General features: G+C 40.4%; 1 protein-coding gene across 1 annotated transcript; it reads right to left on the bottom strand.

Moving 5' to 3' along the window:
• Positions 1-4,555: 4,555 nt before the first annotated feature.
• On the bottom strand, positions 4,556-19,680 carry st7l (suppression of tumorigenicity 7 like). The gene is made up of 15 exons (XM_077572643.1): positions 19,494-19,680; positions 18,994-19,076; positions 18,334-18,493; positions 18,203-18,257; positions 18,002-18,117; positions 17,802-17,880; positions 17,322-17,410; positions 15,830-15,930; positions 15,609-15,723; positions 15,459-15,531; positions 15,273-15,375; positions 9,860-10,010; positions 9,535-9,627; positions 9,013-9,152; positions 4,556-7,282 (listed from the first exon to the last, which is right to left on the bottom strand). Exons 1-15 carry the CDS (start codon positions 19,660-19,662, stop codon positions 7,187-7,189), a joined length of 1,623 nt encoding a protein of 540 aa, XP_077428769.1. The 5' UTR covers positions 19,663-19,680; the 3' UTR covers positions 4,556-7,186.
• Positions 19,681-21,144: the final 1,464 nt, after the last annotated feature.

Here is a 21,144-nt window from a genome sequence, read left to right on the forward strand (position 1 = left end):
CATCATGAATGGCGACCATTTTTTTGCGGCACATTTTCCGAAACGTACAAAGCTCAGCAAGGCTTCAACTGCACTACAAAGCTGCCACTGCGCCTTCATAATAACGCTGACGAATCCGTTTCATATTTTGATGGCATGACTCTGGCTCGCGGCCTTTTGGCGGTCCTGGCCGCCATCCGGGGAGGTATTTTCACCTCGGCCAATGCAGACCTTCCTGCGTCTATATTAAACCTTGTTGATCCATCCCGTGTCGCTCCTATTGAGAGCGTCTGCCCGCTTTCTCCTCCCACTCAGCTACTACATGCCATGAATGGGATGGAGACAATGCGAGCACCTACAGTAGGTCGTGCCGTGCTAAATAAGTTCAGCGGGTTCAGTGTCAGGTGACTTTCCAGCGACACACACTGCATAGCAACAGTGTGAAAAAGTCAACTGAATGACAGGCCCCTTCTAACTTCTTAACTGTTGCAGTTACTGTTTAAGTGTTAAAAAAACAAAACTTACTGTTGAAAAGAATACATTAGATAATGAAATGTGTACTCACCCATATCTTTGAGGATGTGCGAGGAACACATGGAGCAGCCTGTACAGAGCGAACAATGGCCGCCATGGGCACAATATGTAGCTTTATATAAAAATCAAGATTTCAGTTGGAAAATATTGCTAGCCAAAAAGCACAGTCGTCCAAGGAAGATTTTTTAAATGTTTTCCATAAACAAGAAAAAAAGCTATTTCTAGCACGTTTGTTGCTATTTATTGGTTTTCTGCAATTATGCTATTAATATGTAGTTTATATGGCAAAATCAAGCATTATAGTGGTAAATGATTGTTAGTCAAATAGCATAGTAGCCTGAGTCGTATATGGTTATTTGTGGGAAAACAAGAAAAATCCCATTTTTAACTCTTTGACTGCCAAAAAACGTTAAAATAACGTTTAGTAAAATCCTATGGAGGAGTGCCAAAGACGTTAAAAGACGTTTTTTTTTCAAAACAGAGGTGAAACTAACCATTTTCTATTGTTGATTACTGAAAAACGGAATAAGGTAGAAACAAACTCTTTTTTTTCCTAATGAAAGATGAGAGTCCAATCTTTCATTTGGTAGTATGTGTGTTTCCATAGTCCAAACACATAATTTTCTGTGGACCTTGAAAGATCAGTCAAAAATGCTTAAATCGGCTGGCACCCACGGCATCCCTTTTCTGAAAACGTCTGGCAGTCAAAGAGTTAACAAGTATGTTGGTATTTATTTTTTTATTTAACATCAGTAAGTTAAAAAGTGACTTGGACAATTATGCTACAAGGCCCATGACTTGAAGTTTGTAAGGCAAAATCCTGTTGTTTAGTGGTAAATTGTGGCGTTTTCATGGCAAAAATAATAAATAAATACAAATAAATGTTAGCCTAAATAGCATAGAAGTCATATTTTAATGTTTTAGTAAAACCAAATTAAAAACTAAAATTAAGCCTTTTAATGGTAGTATATGGAGTTAATATAAAGCATTTCTCCAAATGATTGCCTTTTGGGAACAAACATGTAGTTTTTAAAGTAAAATCAGTGCTTTTATTGTTTAGCCAAAATGCTACCCAAGTCATATATATTTTTTTTTAGAATCAATAAACAAAATGAATTGCCTCAAATGCTGAATCAACCTTTGTGGATTACCATGTTGCAAGACAATTGATTTTTTTTTTTTTTTAATGGTATGACCTTAAGCTTTAAAAGGTTGTGCTGTAGTAACATTCAACACACTTCAAATCAAAGCGCTGTCTATTTGCTGTGAAAGCAGTAAAACAAATAAATCTGTCTCTTCTAAGACACACTGTGATTTAAGTGAGGGGTGTATGTGATGTCATGGGTGTCTGAAAGTTTAACACAACTAAAAAACAATCCCAGTAGAATTTATAAAGTATCTGGAATACTTCTTCATACTAAGCAAAAAAAAAAAAAAAAAGTGATAAAGTGCTGGGTCCCTTTCACAATAAACCCGAAAACGAGCATGTCCGAAGAGCCTGAACTGCAACTCTATTACATGATAAATATATGTCAAGTGGGAACAGTACTGCATATCAAATAAAGTAGTGTATATACAGCAAATGGACAAATATCATGACATCATTCGGCAAAAACGTATTGTTGCAAGTGTGTGCGGTCCGTGTGACCTTGTGATAATGAAGACATTCATTTCAGCTGTAATATAGCTATACTAGTGACTGATGGTATAGATACGGAATAAACAATACAAGTCATCGTGTGACGCACAACACATGACCATTTCGTGTTTTCTCACGTACAGACACACAATCAGGCAGTGTTCACATGTCATTAGTGAGTACAAACTAAACAGACACTACAGTGATATCGAACTAATAATAAGTCTTAGAGACATGTGATGTGTGACTGGCTTTCAAACAAGCTTCTTGGTACACTTTCAGTTCGTATTTGTTTCCTTTTTGAGACTTGAGGGAATATTAGCTATACAGACGCTCCCCTACTTACGAACATTCGAGTTACGAACGACGGTACATACGAACATGTCTGCGCGTTACAGTATGTCGAAAAAATGTTCGGAAAGAGATGCTGTAAGTTCGATTTTGTATTGCGCGTAGTGCTTCTTTCCGCCGCTAATACCGACGCTTGGCGCTGTGAGAGCTCATTGGAGGCTGAGCAACGTGGCGAGGAGGAGGAGGAAGAAAACGCCGGTCCCTATGAAGGAGGAAATAACTTTTGAAGCCGATTCCAGCGACGACGAAGAATCTCTCATGATATAAAAATCCTCCTCTTCCTCCTCCTCCATCATCTCCTTAAGCATCGAGTGCATCTTCCAAAAGTAAGTTAAACTTCATTTTATTTATCTTATTACGTACATGTACATACTGTGTGTGTCTCTCGCTCTCTCTCTCTCTAACATACGTAGTACAGTACAGTACTGTACGTATTCTCTCCATTTTATTAAAAGTTTTTTTCAGTACAAACCAATGCAGGTTACTTGTACAAGCCTTAAACATACTTATATAAACCTTCAATATACTTATATCAGGGATGTGATTTGACCAAAGTGAGATTATCTGAAAATTTAGCCGGGGGTCTGGGGGCCGCTGGCACCCAGCTAGGTCCAGGAGCTCATGGGTTTTCTGTGTTTTTAAGTACTTTCAATGCACTCACATGACAAAGAAATAGACAAAACAACAGCATAAATTTTCAATGTATATTGAACTATCCCATATAAAATGGCAGTTTTAGTCAACTCAAAATCAGTCACATTCAAAAACATTGGACTGCCTTTGCTTTTAAAAACTATCACTGAGAATATCATCATATCTAACTAATGTGATTACTAAGTTAACACATAAATAATGTTGAGGGGTTCAAATTTCATGAACAAATAATTGTATCATGACCAAATGAAAAGTAACTCATATTAGAGCATACCACAAATGTCTTTGTTATAGCAGAAGATGTTATCTGTCGGAGTCATGTGCATACACAATGAACTAAAAAAAAAAAAAATCGATTTTTTTTTGGGGGGGGGGGGAGATAAAAAAAGGCGGAATTCCGCGAATTAGCGGAAAAATCACATCCCTGTTATATAGGCTTTAAACATAAATTATAATACAAAATATAGCACTGAAGCAACTTACGAACAAATTCACCTTACGAACGATCGTCCGGAACGTAACTCGTTCGTAAGGTGGGGAGCGTCTGTATTGTATTGGTCGTCTTCACAGCAGGGATTATTATTATACAGCCGAATCTTACTATAAATCTTACTGCGGTAAACAAACCTTTGTGTATACATAGCAAAATCTAGTCTTAAGAGTGATAAAATGTGCAGTTTTTGTCACATTTTTGTGACAAGATTGTGATATTTCTACACGCGCCATGATTTAATGCTGCAATCCAATTCATTGTGCTGCTCCTTCTGGCCTGATAACCTTGGCCACCAGGGGGCAATATAATACTGTATATCACTGCTCTGATGATAAAGGATACCAGGAGAACAAAACTGCTTTTTAAGGGTGATTTGGGGAGAGCGGATTCTACACGGGTGCATGTTATTCATGGGCCTTGACCGTAATTGATTTCATAGTTTTAATCAGAAAAGATAGTATTTTGTGGCAGGACATATTCGAGCAACAAAAACAGCAGAAGAGAGGACATCAAACAGGTTGTTGTTCTGATCCTTTTTGTGAGTAGCTCGAACCACGGAGATGATGAAGTGACACAAATTTCCCGCGCTTGGGCAACAAGCGCAAACACTCGAGCAGCCTCAGGCAGCCCTCGAAGGCACAAGTGTGCCCAGTGTGAACACGGCACTGATAAGTCGGCCTAAAAGCATCCGCTGATGGTTCTCAAGTGCTATAATCGCAATGACGAGCCCGTGCTAGCGGCGACTGAGCCGCACAGCGAACAGGAAGTGCTTGAATGCAATAAACACAACCCCGTAGGAGGGATTTGACGTTTCCGACTGGTAGACAAATGTGGCGTCATGTGGATGAAAAACAAAAGGAAGCCCAGAATAACACCGGCATAATAAAAACAGCCCAAAACAAATATTCGACTTTCACAGGAGTCATTTTATTGGGAGTTTTGTTTCAAGCGCTTTTCAAACATGAGAACAGTCTCCTGTCTTCAGCATGTACTTTTGCATTTCTGCTTTGTCTTTTTGGTGAGGAAGATTTGACACGTAGATTTGACACGTAGGCCCGCTTTTTAGTGTCCTTTATCAACAATACGATTAAAACAGTGTCAGAGATGAGTCAATGCCTGTTAAGATTGTTTTAGGATGAGACTTAAAAAAAAGGCACTTTAATCAATTTTGATTGTAACCAGCTACGAAATGGTACAATATGAAATCTGGGAATTATGAACAGTTCTGATTAGCAGTCAGTGTTAGCCAGAGTGACCACACGTCCCGTTTTGACTGGGACAGTCTTGTTTTGAGACTTGGTTCCGTGTCCCGGCGGATTTCACCAACCTCATTGTTTTGTCCCATTATCACGCAGGTACCGTCCCCGGCGTCTCTTTTTTTTTTTTGCCATGTGTATGTCAATCACACAGTTGTCATAGCGATTCATAAAACCCATCAAAAGGGAATTTGACCGTTATATTTCTTCCTATTTACTTCCAAATTCACATTTAAGTTTACATTAACATGCAATCTAATCGGTAGAAAGAAGGATTTACGCAGCAGGCGTTGACAGGACCTAGAATTACTTCCTGTTTTTGCATCTAAGAATCATGGGAAATTTAGCCCTACTAGCCACTGCGGTCGCCAATCAGACAACGCAAGCGGAGCTTTCTAGCGGTATCTTTCCTTTTTTTTTTTTTTTCTGGAGAGCTCAGTATTGTTCATTCGGTAATTTTACCGATTTGACATGTAGCGGTATCTTTCCAATGTTACAATGTGTGACTGATGCGGGATAAATGGCACAGCCAGCTTCCAATATCTGTCGGGACCAAGCAAAAAAAAAGTAAGTGCATTGACTTGTTTAGCGTTGTTGAACACTCAGCCTGGATAGCATTTAGCATTAGCAATTAATGTGCATGGTTTTTCACCATTTTATAGCCTCATATTATAGACTTGGCAATTTCATATTATATACTTGGTGATTTTTTTAATGTTTCAAATTAGGCAGGGTTGTTAACAACACTCTTCGCTGTACTGTGCTAAATATACAAGATACAGGGAGTCCTCGAGTTACGTCGTATGCGACCTACGTCGTTTCGACTTTGCGGCGCCTGTGCCTCGTCCGTAGCAGCGTCTTTTTCGTTAATTTCCACTCTGCCGTTTGTCAGCAATAAATGTCCGTGCGGAAACACGAAATATTGGTTCCGGTTCTTTCGGGTCGCGCAAATGTTTTTTTTAAAATTACTGTACAAAGTATTTTAATGCAAATATCGACTTTAATGGTGAAATCCGACTTGAGTCGAAATTCGTGTTACATCGCCAGTGTAGGAACGGAATCGGCCATATCTTGAGGACTCCCTGTACTTATTTTCAATTTGCAGGAACATAGCATATAAGTCGTTTAATACTAGGAGAGAGAGAAAATTTGGAGGAATAAACAATATTTGTATTAAAGGTGTATTCAAGGACTTTCTCATTAAGTAGAAGCCAAACGGCCGTTTGTCACTTTTTAAAAAAGGCGCATGCAGAAGAACATCCTACCAGCTCTCCTGCTCATTCGGGGGAAACGCCAATTAAATGATGGGAACGTGGGGGGCTCATCTTCATCTTCATCAGTCCCTGCAGCCGGCCTCGCTTCATAGACGGATGTCCTCTTGCGGCTCTCGGCCATTTTCAAAGAATGAGGTGGAGCTACAACGATGAATGACTGAGTCCGAAGCTCACCGGCTACATGCTACAAACACTTGGGAGTACGCATACGCACTAGGAACAAGCACGCACGACATCTTTATGTCAGATTGATTGACAGTATCGAGACCCAATCGTTAAAAGATGGCCCACCCGGAAGACGCAGCGATAAGAGATCCCTGAATACACCTTAAGACCCAAGAGGAGTTTAAAATATATTTTTTTAATGTTCTATTATATTATTTACTGAACTGCAGATAAGAGAGTTAATTGTCGAGGGGTTGCATTTATTTGTACATGCACATGGTTCACATGCTTCACCAGGGGCTGCTGTTTTGGTTAGCGACAGAGTTCGAATGCTGCAAATGCTGTTCGAATTTACTTGTCTTAGTGGATGACAACCAATTAGGGCATTATTTAAAGAGTAATTTGTATTTCAGTTCACAGGTGCGCTCAAACACTGTTCCCTCTTCTTCAGTTACATCATTACTAGGATGTATTTGCTGCAGTGAGTTCATTAATATTATACTCTTCTTATCCCTACTGAGGATGACACCCTTAAGTGCTGTGCAAGACCGATAATAGCCATTTGCGACTGCACATACGATTGTGTAAAACAACTTGTTATTGTACCGCCAGCTAAAAAACGGTGTAAGCCATTTCAAATTCCCCTTGTGACAAATAAATGTAAATGTCGAGTTCTTGGACACGCTGCAGGCAGCTGGAAGAGCGAGCGCCTTAAGAGTGGTACTGACTGCTTTGTTTATACGACCCAGGCCAATATAATCAGTAACAAAGCAGCAAGTAGACAGTAATGCTGAGGACAGGAGAGCAACTTTGTTTTTCCCAGTGTGTGTGTGTGTTGGGGTCAGATCCGAGTCAGTTGGTGCCAAAAACTGGACGGCATGAAGCTTTCCATCTTGTCCGCGAAGAAGCCCAGTGGTGCAAAGAGTGTGCTGAAAAACTGCAAAGGGAGGGAAGCTGAGTGCCACTGTGTGACCTATAGAAAGTGACATTCTAACCACTAGTAGAAATTAGGCTTAATTGGCACGGCATGTCCAGGTGCCCTAATCTGATTTAATCCAGAATTTCACAAATGTGTGCAACAGTACACCCCTCACATTTTTGATTATATCTTTTCATGGGACAACATTGACAAAATGACACTTAAATGTCGTCAGGGTACACCTTGTATAATAGAGTAATATTGATGAGGTTACATACAGAACTTCTAGCAACTATTGTTAAGAGAGCCCAAGGCTAATCACACCAAATTTAACACACCTGCTCCACATTCATACCTGAGACCGTTTAACACGTATGGGTCACATGACACCTGGGAGGGAGAATGGCCAATTGGGCCGAATGAATTTGGACATTTTTCACTGAGGGGTGCACTCACTTTTGTTGCCAGCGGCTTTAACGGTCTTTTGAAGAGAAAATACATTTACAGTTAAGCTAGCAAGTAAAAACAAATCTTCAGTTTTTCAAATGATATAATTATTATCAAAAATGTGAGGGGTGCATGGAATTCAGTGAGATCCTGCTAATTATTTTTCTCCTTATTGTCATGCCATGTATCGCATAATCCAAGTTTGTATATAAATTGAAATTTGCTGTCGTAAAGTCAAATTACCCTAAATACTTGTATTTTTAAAGAAAACACACTTCTAGCCATGAATGAAAAACAATCAAATGAAAAACAGTTAGTTTGGTGGTAACTGCATGTGCCTCCTTTTGCCACTGTATCGTCAAGCCACACACTGTTGCATGCAAGTTACAGGACTCTGTACTGTTAATGCACAATGTAAAAAACAAAACAAAACAAAAAAACACAGTTTATTATAACCCTTTATACAAAAATGTTTAACTCTCACGTTAACAGACTGATGATGGGTAGCATAGTTTGATCAATGTGTGGATCATTTCAGGTACATTTCCATGGGAAAATAAATGAAAACTTTTTGGAAATGTACCCTAATAAATCTAATGTATTCTTATAAACCTCTGTTAATTATCATGGAAGGTTTCCAACTTTGAAACAGGTGAACAACGTCTGCCTTTACTTGAATGTTCTTGTCAGGAGTAAGATCTTAAAAAAAAAAAAAAAGGGGGGGGGGGGGGACTATTTTCCCTCAAAAACAGCAAACCCTCCCCCAACTCCGCCGTAGATTTTATGTGCTCATCTGAACATTTACACAAAAGTCAGGGTGCCAAATTTGAAATCCCATCTGCGCCCTATCTTTTCTCAAAACAACAAAATAAAAGTACTCGATGTTCTCAGCGACCGTGTTTCGGCCTCATATCAGTCGGACTAATAAACATGAGGGCCGTGAAGTGAGATGCCCGCCAAACAACACCTTGGTTGTAAATAAACAGCACACGGAAGTCACGCATGCAGTCTTTTAAGCGGCTGTGTTTGCATTTGGCGGCCGGCAATACCTTCGCCTGGGCTCGAGCTTGTGTTGGCGGGGGAAACGCTTTATACATTTTACGGGCCTACGACTCCCATGAGCCTGACGGTAATGCAAGGCGGTAATTACCACAGGAGGCTCACATTGCAAATAAGATTATTTAAACTTGCAAAAGAAATAAAACGTGGGGGGGGGGGGGGTGTCAAGCGGAGATAAGATGAAGTAGTCGTGATTAGCGCTGGAAGGAGCCTTTTAAGGCGAAGAACATGCGGATACTTACTGCTTTGGCGAAGACGCCCATGAGCTCGGGGAACTGATGTGTGAGCATGGCCAGCATGGCGGTGAAGGAGCAAAGGCCCGCGGTGAAAAGGATGAAGAAAGGAAGCTCTTTCTTTGGGTACACCGACACCTCGTGGAAAGCTGGAGGGTGACAAAATGGAGCCATGGTGTAAAATCCATCAAAAAATAGGGAGACATAGCGAACGACTATTTTTGTTTCACGTTTGTTAATAAAGAAAAATAACACTGTGCCGTAAAATATGAAGCATAATAAAACTTAAAAGAGAATATAAAACAAACTGGTTCTGTGTAGTAAGACAGTCACTTGAAACATGGAGGACAATTGTTTTGCACATTTGTGTCTTGTTCAATCAATCAACCCATCAAAATGCAGAACATACTTTTAGACCCATTTTTGGAAAATGGTAGCAACACTCCAAAGACACAACTATTTGCACACAAACAATTTGTTAATATGTCCATAAAATGTCCTCTAACAAGTTGCTTCGGGGCTTTTGCTTACATGGTAGCAGCTCCCGATCTGCCGTTTCTGTGCATCCTGGGTAAGGGTAAAACAGGTGACCCTTCTCCAGTGGGTAAGGAATTATCCGGAAGGCTGAAAATATATATACTCAAATCAATCACATTCAACCGCTCAATTGTATTATTATTTTTTTTAACTTCTAAGATTACATTTGTGATTCAAATTCATAGTCAGCTAGAAATGACCAAATTTGCTGTTGCTAAGTAAAAACCTTGAGAAGGATAAAAATCCAAGCCGGCATAAAAAAAAATGAAGCAATTTGTAATAAAAAGCATACAATAGAGGTAATGGAGATGGCACTTACTGCCCTCCCATGTGCAGTGGAGAAGGTTTAAGGCGCCTTCGGCCCTCTTCCAGTGCTGCAAGTGGAAGAACGCGTATGCCACCGCTTCGCTGTCACCCCTCTTCAAGATGTGCTCCGGCGGCAAGATCAGGCTCTTCATTTCTAATAAGTACTAAAAAAGAGGAAGATGACATCAAATATATGAAACATTCCTCGGGGGAACTGCTGTTTTTAGAGCAAAAAAAATAAAGGCTCAACAATGTCCACATTCAGTATGCTTGAAATCATCTAAAAACACCTAACTTGTAATGTAGGGGCATTTTATGCTTACGTATTCTATTTGTCATTTTAGCTATTTCAAATTTGCCGTAGGACATTTTTAATACACTTTTTTTTTTTCTCCATAGCAATACACGGTTATCATTTCAGTAGTCAGGCACCCTAGTGAAAAACACGAACAGGTGTAAAATTTTGCTTCATGATTTGAATGGGGAAAAAAGTAGCACTTAAAATCGTTTTTCTTTGCCTGGATGGGCGTCTAGACCAGCGGATGTAATTGATTTTTGTGAACTATGGGCCTGTGAATTGCTTTGTCTTTTATAATTGAGGGCTGTATGAATAAAATTGACAACTTAAACTCAAGAACTTTGAAAATGGTTCATTTAGAGAGCCAAATGTTTCTTTCTGATGACCTCCAAAAGTGCTTCCATATCTCGATGATATGACTTCTATTTATAAAAGAAAAAAAGTCTTCCCTTTGTGGTCAAATCAATCTCTTTCCCTTTCTTCCGCCTCACTCACTATATCCTATTGTACAATTCCCCCTGGCAAACTCCCAGCAGACTAAAAACATACTTTGCTCATGTGAAGTATTTAGCAAGAGCCTCCTTTTTCGCAAGGCGGAGGGAGGGCAAGGCTTCCCGAAGAGAGGTGTGTTATTGTTCCACTACAGCACAGGGATTCTGTGCGTGTGTAGCTTCGCACCCACCCACCTTGTTGTAACTTTGTCCTAGTGACTCAGTCGGCTCACTGGCCTGACAAACGTAAAACCCAATTCCACATGTAAGACTTCAGCCATCTGTATTAAAGACGTACCCTGTGGACTTTGATGAACACGCCAAGCTCTATCTGTCATGTCAGTGGTTTCCAATGTGGCAGGACTCCCATGTCAAACAAAACCTGCATTGCACCGCACCCCCACCCCTCGGGCTAGATTCCCGGGCGGCCAAGCTTCACAGCGCTCCGGATCTCAGACACTTTGGGAAGGTTACCCCCCTCGCCCCGTCCCGAGCTAATCCTGTCTAATCCTCTCCCATGGTCACAGGCTCATCCAGCCAACCAGCCAGCCTGGGCGACCATGCGGCCTACGCTTGGCCATCTCCTCCTCCGTTTACCATCTGACTCTCGTTCATCCATGTCAGATGCGTCCTTTCGTCTTGATTTATCCCCTACAGGAGTCCCGTGTCCAAAGTCAAGTCGAGTCAAACCGAAGTGGTACAGCAGAGCCTCAGAAGTCCAACAACACTTCAACCAGGAAACTAGGCTTCAAATAAAATGATTGTTGTGCTACAGCAGCAAATCTCGCAAGCCTTCACCTCGAGTATCTTAAGGTGCAACTTCACAAATATTTCGTTTTTGCTTTTGGTGTTCTTATGCCTCCAGAAAAAATTGATAGCAAATAATGGCTGAAATCAAGGATGATAATACGTTTCATTATATTTAGTTATATTGTCTTTTTAATTAAAATTTTGACAAAAAGCTCCAAGTACATAATTATTTATACTCTTGATATCGTTCCAACAAGTTACCCTTGGTTATTGCTTTTTAATGGTGCAAAGGTGTTGTCAAAATTGTCCAATGAGATCAAAGATTCATCCTAAAGAAAAAAATGTCTAATATCTTTCATGAATATCTCCCAAAGAGGCACAGAAGTGCTGCGATTTCGGTTTCCAACTCTTAAGTCCTGTGTGGCGTTTGCATGTTATCCCCTTGTTTGTGAGTGTTTTCTCCAGCTGCTGTGGCTGATGTTAGGTTCGCTGATGTTAGGTTCATTGATGCCTCTAAATTTCCCATAGGTGTGATCGTGAATGTGAATAGTTAGTTAACATGTGACCTGTTCAGTGCTTCTCTCACCAATAGTCAGATGGGACAGACTCCAGCTCATTGGCCACCCTAGGAAAAGTGCTAAAGAAAATGTATGGATAGATAATTATCACCATTTTTTTTTTAAATTAAAGCCTTTCATACTGTCGTCATTTTGCACTTGAAAAAATAATCACAACATTGAGGGGTGGGGGGGAAATCACAATCAGACTATTTTTCTAAATTGTTCCGCCTCAGCCAAAACGCACAGAAGAAAAGCCCACCATGCCGAGTGCACACGGCCCAAGATTGATCATTGAGAGAGGCTCAGCTGTCCCTGCTTGCATACCGCAGCATTAAACCTGGTGACACCTCAGTTCTCTGCACTGGCCTGCACCCCCGCCCTCCCTCGCTTCTCTTGTTCTCAGATCTGCCTCTCCGCTCGCTGTCGCCTCTTTGATGAAGGGATTGAGTTTCATGTGCTCTCCTTTTATCCCTGGGCACTTCTAAGCCCAGAGCATAACTCATAAGCCGCCTTCTGACTCTAATCTGCAGCCTCTTTTACAATGGAACACCCCGAGGAACAATGGAATCAGGGCCTGTAATTGGCTCTTTATGACTCGTAAAACACGCGCAAAAGTGAATTTCAGAAGTTGAGTAAACACATTTGTGTAAAGTGGCAGAAAACTGTCCTAAAGCAAAATTATTTTGCCTTGAGTCAATCTGTCTTCATTCCAAGAGTCAGACTGTTCCTCCATGTCCATCATTTCTACAAGTGAAGAAAAAGCCAATCTTTTGAAGGTAAACACATCTGAGCAGCTCTTGAATCCGGACAGGAGACGACGGTCAGCCACAATGAGGTGAGGGAAGAAACTGTCAACCAAAGTGGAGCAAACTAGCGAGGTAAACGGGGGCTGAATTGTAAACGTAAAGCAGATTGGCGAAGCCAGGACACTGTATCGATTAATCCAACAAACCGCTTCCAAAACCACGCAGACAAACAGCGACTGATTGAAATGGATGGAAGGGAAAAAAGATGAATGGAATACGGGGGAAACGGCGTCCTTTGGAAGACGAGTACATTCTGCGGTGTGACTCGACGAAGGCGGTCATCTAGTGTCGAGACAGCCGTTAAAATCATTACAATTCTCGCTCTGACGTCAAATAATCCTTGGGAGTTTGAAAGAGACGATCAATTTAAGGAGACAAGTCCACAAAGTCAAAAGAGGAGTTAAACAGGACCTATTATGCACTACACTCCAGAATGTATTCCCAGGTATCGAAATAAAGTCGTGTTTTTTGTCAAAAATACCCAGCGGGGCATTTGTTACCATGACAACCAGGAGTATAGCACCAGGGAGAGGCAACTAATTGGGAAGCAGAGCACTCATTAAACGCTGAGAGCATTATTGTATTTTCACTCATGGAGGTCGCACTTCCAGGGCTCAAAAGTCAGATGGGAGAGGCTCCAAGTCATCCACAACTCAAACAAGGACAAGCTGCATAGAAAATTGATGGATGGGACTTGGCTTCATCACTTCCTTTTTTTTTTGCATGTTTCTTAAAACAATGATACAGTATGTAAACATGTGGACTATACTTCTTAAGCCCTAAATTTATCGAGACAATAACGAGGTGGATAGATAAAATATACAAAAATTGAAGCCGACCCAAGTATCTAAACACGTCTATATTAATTAACACAATATAAATGTATAGAAAATAAAGCCTATGAACTGACCAAAATAAAGCAGAACTAGTTTCCCCCAAAATTTTTGTCTTTGCAATTTAAAAATGCAATTATACTGCACTGCAAATGTCAATTTGAATAGGATTAGTTGTTCAGCCCTACTATATGTTATCCTTATCTGAAATGATTTGTGTTTTGTTAAACAGTTCAACAGCTAAAGAAGACAAAGGGGTCATTTTGTAAAGCTGACAAGGTCCTGATGTGGTTCAGTCTCTGTCGGGACTGAGCAGGTGACGAGAGGGAGATGAGGGCACATGAGAGGCTAAGAAAGGAGATGAGGGTGTCTGATGAGAGGCCTGTTGGCTCACAGTGCTAGCGGGTGGAAAGATTATGAAGATGAGGGCCCTCACACTAAAAAAAAATCAAAAGTTGGATCAAAGCAGCACAGTGACGTCTCCAATCCTCCAAACGTACACAAATACGCCGATTACCTTTTCTCTCTCACACAGATATGATACCCGGCCTATGAAACTGTGCCGTGGTATAGAAGCCAGACCATTATCAAGTAACAGTTTATATGAAAAGATCCAGTTTCATGACTCATGTGCTTGTCTAATAAAAGTCTAACCAGTCAGGAGTGATGCATTTTGTAGTAAATAAATAAAAAAGCTAGGTTTTAGTAATCATCAGTCAGAGCGGTGCTGAACCCAGTGATGTCACACTGCCCTCTGCTGGAGTGATGGTGATAGTCTTACCTACCCTAATGTAGTACAGACGCTCCCCAACTTACGAACGAGTTACGTTCCGAGCGATCGTTAACAAGGTGAATTTGTTCGTAAGTTGCTTCAGTGCTATATTTTGTATTATAATTTATGTTTAAAGAGAATACGTACAGTACTGTACTACGTATGTTAGAGAGAGAGAGCGAGAGACACACACAGTATGTACATGTACGTAATAAGATAAATAAAATGAAGTTTAACTTACTTTTGGAAGATGTACTCGATGCTTAAGGATTTAATGGAGGAGGAGGAAGAGGAGGATTTTATATCATGAGAGGTTCTTCGTCGTCGCTGGAATGGGCTTCAAAAGTTACTTCCTCCTCCGTAACTTCAATGTAGGAAGAAGTTGAGGGTCGCGGAGAAGAAGATGAGGGTTGATGAGTATCTTCCTTGGAGGATTTACTAGAAACTGGCCGAAAGAAGCGATCTAACTACGATTGCACAGTTTTCTTCTTTTTTCATCATAAATGATGCGGTAGCACTGTATGGCATCATTCAATTCATTTGCAACCTTTGTGCAACGTTCAATATTTGGGTCTTGCTGCTCGAAGAGTGCGATGGCTTTATCTATGAGCGACAGGCGTTTCTTCTTCTTCCTCCTCCTCGACACGTTGCTGAGCCTCCAATGCTGGGTGAGCTCTCACAGCGCCTAGCGTGTCGGTATTAGTGGCGGAAAGAAGGACTACAGTACTTGGAAAAAGGTGCGCAATAAAAAATCTAACTTACAGCATCTCTTTCCGAACATTTTTTGACATGCGCGCAGACATGTTCGTATGTACCGTCGTTCGTAATACGAATGTTCGTAAGTAGGGGAGCGTCTGTAGTGGTGACAGTAAATATTTGTATGACAAACACTTCTAGCCCATACGTGTCCACTGACCTTGGGGACATGCGGATTGAACTCCACGGCTCTGTGAATGGCCTCCACGGCGTTCATCTCGGCGGTGCTGAGCCCCCGCCGCGACGCAGCCTCCGGGGAGAACCTGACGAGACAAAAAGGCACTGACGTGATGAAAACTGTCTCTAATATTTTCATCCTCGCTGTGAGAGAGAGAAGGAAACCTACTTATCTGACACGGCCCGCGCTTTCAGCAGGGCGGACGTGTAGCATATTGTGGCCGATTTCGGGAGGCTGATGTCTACGGTGGAAGCAGAGAGGACGCAAAGGAACGTAAGAGATAAAAGGAGATGACGGCGCGGTGCAGTGCGGTCATACCGTCGTATTTGGCGAGGACAGCCTGGACATCGGCATACGCCTGCAGCTCAAGGAGCGCCTCCAGGAGGTTTTCGTGTATATTTAACATTCCTAACAATGGGAACTCCTTCATTAACTGTCGGGGTGTACAAATGAATTAAACGAGACAGCACTCTTTGAAACAGCTCTTGTATTGGATGTCTTTTACAATGCCCAATGTGGTGATTGTGTTCTCCACTTACGTCTCTCATCATTTTCACAGCTTCTTTGATGCGCCCGAGCTTGCGCGCGCACATGGCCAGTCTGCGCTTAATGTAAACCAGCAGGTTGATATCTTTGCCTGCTGCAACAAAACACAACAGATCAATCGACAAAACACACGAGCAATATGTACGGTTCCCGTGCCGAAGCGTTGAATTATAGAGGTACTGAAATGGTTGCAATTAGTGTTAAATGCCATATTTTTGTGAAAAGACTTGAAAGGGACATATTCATGGAATGGAGTCAAATTAGTCAGTTGAATTCTTATTTCACAATCATAATAAAATTACTGTAGAGTACTGTGCTTTGACTAGTGCTGGCACATACAATAGAGTAAAAATAATGGGTTCATCTTTCCAGACTTGTACAAAAGATGTCCCTGCTGTAGAGATCAGATCAACCGATACGATTTTCATAGTCTATGCAAATGGGAGTCAGCATCATTTTCAAGTCATTCAACTGTTAGAGATGAATTTGAATGTTTTTTAACAAATCTCCCAATCATATATATTTTTTTCAATAATAAATAGTTTTTGTTCAAATGCACTTTTCCAAATTATTATGCACAGCAGCGTTTCAAGACATTTGATAGGTTGTAGAGAACTGAAAATTGTCTTTTGTTGAATTTGACAAGATGGTGGATGTCCCAATCATGGGGAAATAGCTGATCGGCCCTTTCTGGGTCCCTGAAGGTATGAAACTAACCCCCTGCTCCTCTTAGTACCATTGTATTACTAGGGTCTGGGGAGAGCAGTGGCTCATTTGCACGAGACAGAACTGTTCCCTTAAAACAAATGACTGATTTCAAATCCAATGTTGTGTTGAATGAAATAAAGGAAAATGGGATCAAGCAGAGCAATCCATTCAAATAACGATGAACGAACTCAGGGATGTGATTTGACCAAAGTGAAATTATCTGAAAATTTAGCCGGGGGTCTGGGGGCCGCTGGCACCCACCTAGGTCCAGGGTCTCATGGGTTTTCCGTGTTTTTAAGTACTTTCAATGCACTCACATGACAAAGAAATAGACAAAACAACAGCATAAATTTTCAATGTATATTGAACTATCCCATATAAAATGGCAGTTTTAGTCAACTCAAAATCAGTCACATTCAAAAACATTGGACTGCCTTTGCTTTTAAAAACTATCACTGAGAATATCATCATATCTAACTAATGTGATTACTAAGTTAACACATAAATAATGTTGAAGAGTTCAAATTTCATGAACAAATAATTGTATCATGACCAAATGAAAAGTAACTCATATTAGAGCATACCACAAATGTCTTTGTTATAGCAGAAGATATCTGTCGGAGTCATGTGCATACACAATGAACTACTACTACTACTACAAAAAAAAAAAAAAAAAAAAAATCGTTTTTTTTTTTTTGGGGGGGAGATAAAAACATCACATCCCTGCGAACTGGATAACTACACACAGCATACCATATGTTCAGATCCATTTCTTACCAATGCTCAAAGCTTTTTTAAAGAGGCGCTCGGCTTCTGTGATTGTTGTGGCTTCTTCCTCTGCGAGAAGCACATAGGCTGCAGCACATCTGCACAAAAAAGAAAAGCTTTCAGTTGGCTACATTCTTTGATGATGATTGCATTTCCTCAAATAGCGGGACGACTATACTTGAGCCCAACTCTGTTGCTAAACAAAACAGTAGCATCCAAGCACCTGTATGTCCTCCTGAGATTAATTCAGGCATGGAGATGTAAAAAAAGACTTCAAAAATTCTCCTACATAATGTTGGGCAGAGCGTATTAATATGTGGTCCCTCCACAATGTTGTGTGGTTTTGCCTTGTCTACCTTTCATCATACAAGTTCATTTTAATAACTGTTACTTGACATCCAATGTGATATACCACTAATGATGTTGTTATAACCCCACGCCCATCTGAAATGTATACCCACAACCATCCGATTTTGGAGTAGGACTCACTCGTGGTTCAACTCTATGGCCTGGTAAGCTGCTCTAATCCTGGCTTGAGGATTTCTCTCCCTCCAGGCCTTCTGCATGACTGTAGGGACAAAAAGAAAGTCATATCGCAACATATTCACTTAGTTATGTGTGCGGGTGTGAGAGAGGGTGTGTCTCTGTTGTTGTACGTGATGTGTGCGTAAGAATGACTTGACACTCACCCGAATCCTCAGGCCTGAACTGCTGTGTGTCTCCTGTGAAAAAGGTCTGATGGTCTTGAGCCGACAAATTCATGTCGTAGTACGTCAGCGGTTCTTTTCCCGTCACCCATGTGTACCTGAGTACAACAAATTAGGGAAAAAAAATAACTACATAATAAATAAATAAAAAGCACCTATCATGTTTTGGGCATTCTTCTTTACCTGTTGTATTCTGCTCCTCGGAACAGGTTCAAAGGATTCCTCCAGACTTTACACTCTACGAAGCGGAACACATAATATTAGTACGGTTAGTATTAAAGATATTAATGTTTAAATGCGTGTGTGTTTGTTACCCGACACGCTGGGTCGAGGCTCTGCCTCCCCGTTGACGGACGAGAACAGGCCGGTGGTGGAGCTGCTCTCAACTCCGCCAAGGAGAGGTCGCAGGTGGCTCACGGAGACCTGCTCGATGAAGGACGTGCCATACTTCCGGAAGTACCACCACTCAAATATCTGTGACGGGGAACATTTACAAAACATGTGACAATACATATTCATAGTTCGATATTCCCCAAATCGCAGATTGTTTTATTTTTAACCTACGGTCCGTGATTTGCTGAATATCTCTGCTATTGGGTATTTTTGCGCTTTTGCGCCAAAACATTAAAATATTACTTCGTCACCATCTAGTGGAATCTTGCTGTCGTTGCTCAGTTTTGTTTAGTATAAACAATATATTATTATTGCAGGAGTTGCACTGAGAATACTGGTCACTTATTTGAACTGAAGTTAAGCCACACTTTCATTCACACGTGTGCATCCGTGCATGCACTTCTTCACTGGTTGCAGAATACCGGGGTTTGCTTCCTGACATTTTATCAAACGCATTTTTTTTTTTTATTGGTATTAAATCATATTATCTATGACTATGCATGTTAATCTTAAATTATCGCCCAGCCCTACTATGTGTATATTGTACAACACAAATGCAATAATAATCACTTGTAACTCACAAGGATGAGTCCAGAGATGAGGGAAGAGGTCCCGGTAAGAGCCACGTAGAACTTGGGGGTCAGTGTATTCAAAAACAGCGACGCTGAAACAGCAGGTTCAGATAGGTGAAATTTATGACAAAAACACAAGACAAACACACATAGACATGATAAAGATGGCCAGACCGATAGAAAAAAAAGTGCACACAGAAGAAAAGCTATGATAGACAGATGTAGTACCACCCTTCAGAATAACGACGTAGCGAAATCTAAATAATCAACTACATGTCTATTATAAAGAATATAGACAAAACACACATTATAGAGCGCTACGAAAGTATCCCGGAATTCGTACCATTGACTTTAAAACGAAACTAAGCTCTTAAAGAAAACAACACAGAAAAAGCAACTAAGCAATAAAACAAGCAGGTGTCACAATACTGCAACATCTCTGTTTGATGACAGCTAGCACAAGCTAGCGGAAGGCTAACAAAAGCTAACGAGCAGAGGCGTCCATTCACCCGAAGTGAGGCTCTCCTGCAGTTTGAGCGGGCTCCACAGCACGTAGATCATGATGAGCACCATGCCAAACCACACGAAGCACACGTACGTCCAAGACCACGAGAGCCACGACTTTAACTTGTCTGTGAAACTGGGAGATTGGGGATTACTGCCAGTGGAGTCCTCCATGTTTTCTCCCCCCCTCCCCGGATGTCTGTAAACACACGACTCACGTGACCAGAAATAAAGACGGCTTCCGTCTTTCTTTACATTTGTATTTCTTATTTTTATTTCACTGAAATGGCGATACACACAAACACAAAGACACTCGATTGATTTGTATAAAACAAAAAAACTAAAGGAAATAATATATTTCTAAATGACCTATCTTTTTTTGTTTCAAATAAATTTTATTTAAACAAATTCATGTATAAGCGGTTAAAAATACACAAATTCAACTGAAAATCTTCAATTAATCTCTAGATTTAAAGAAGAAAAAATAGAAATAAATATTCACTTATATGTAGATGTTCCACTTTCTTTTTTTTAATAGCCACTTTACAATTTCAAATAATTGTAAAATAAATATAGAACACATCACATATAAGTTGTAACACAATAATACAAGTCAATGGATACAAAATAAAATACATTGATGCGAATTAAGAAATTAAATGTTTATAACGTATACATGTAAATCCAAATGCTGTATCAGATGTTCTTTTCGGGTGTTTTTACTTGATTTTATTTTTTTTAATCGATTTGAAGAAACCAAGCCATTCACTTTTGAAGTCTCAAATATTTGTTAAAATTAAAGGTTAGAAAATCCAAACAAATTCGGAATAATTTGAATACAAATGTAGCCTAGATGTGAAAAAATATATATATATTTTTTAAATATATATATATTTTTTTTAAACTGATAAATTGAGAAACTAAATATTGAAAAATGTAAATATGCAGGTGTACAGTAGTTATTAGCTATGGTGGCACAGAAATGACACTAAAACAAAAAAGGCAACATAATATTAGGTTGATTGAACATCAAAATAATTGGATACCCCATTCTATTTATATTCCATTCGGCAGAAAGCGTGAAACACTCGATGTAGTGGATGTTGAGCCCCTTTTTGCACCCCAGGATGTGCTATTATTTACAGCCAGCTGGTGGGGCTATTGCATGTTTAATATATCCAGTTTCATCTGCCCACAGTACTTCCAAATGTGTCTGAGCCATTTCGATGTTCACTAGCTAACATATAAGATATGTGTGTACAAATGAGAAGGCGGACCTTGTGGGCACTGCAAGATTTCAGTCCACTGTGGCACTTCAAATTAACAAGTTCCTGCCGTGTACTTTTATGATACTCCTTTAACTTTCTCATTATTATTTTCATTTCACGAGGTTTAATCTGGCACTGAGGGCCAGACTGAGGGAAATTGGTGGTAATTTACTAATTTTGTGAGTCTTCCACTTTAGAACAATGGTGCCAAATCGTTGTCACCTTCTCACCAGCTTTGGCCTATTTCATTTTCATTATTTAATTTTGGCCCTTTTCAAGGTGACTCAGCTGGACGCCCTCTAAAAAAGACGAGCCGCCACTGCTTCTATGACACCAATTCCTATTCTACTGTATATTCGCTTTGGATAGGTTTCAAAGAAGGGGGGGG

Source organism: Vanacampus margaritifer, chromosome 8, assembly GCF_051991255.1.
Source record: "Vanacampus margaritifer isolate UIUO_Vmar chromosome 8, RoL_Vmar_1.0, whole genome shotgun sequence".
NCBI lineage: Eukaryota > Metazoa > Chordata > Actinopteri > Syngnathiformes > Syngnathidae > Vanacampus > Vanacampus margaritifer.

What these genes read in the sequence shown, in the direction of transcription:
- st7l (XM_077572643.1), bottom strand. Translation starts at nt 19,662, where the DNA reads ATGGAGGACTCCACTGGCAGTAATCCCCAATCTCCCAGTTTCACAGAC. An exon ending in GCAGGAGAGCCTCACTTCGG is followed by an intron (nt 19,077 to 19,493) that starts GTGAATGGACGC and finishes CTGCTGTTTCAG; the next exon opens with CGTCGCTGTTTTTGAATACA. An exon ending in GTTCAGGCCTGAGGATTCGG is followed by an intron (nt 17,881 to 18,001) that starts GTGAGTGTCAAG and finishes TTGTCCCTACAG; the next exon opens with TCATGCAGAAGGCCTGGAGG.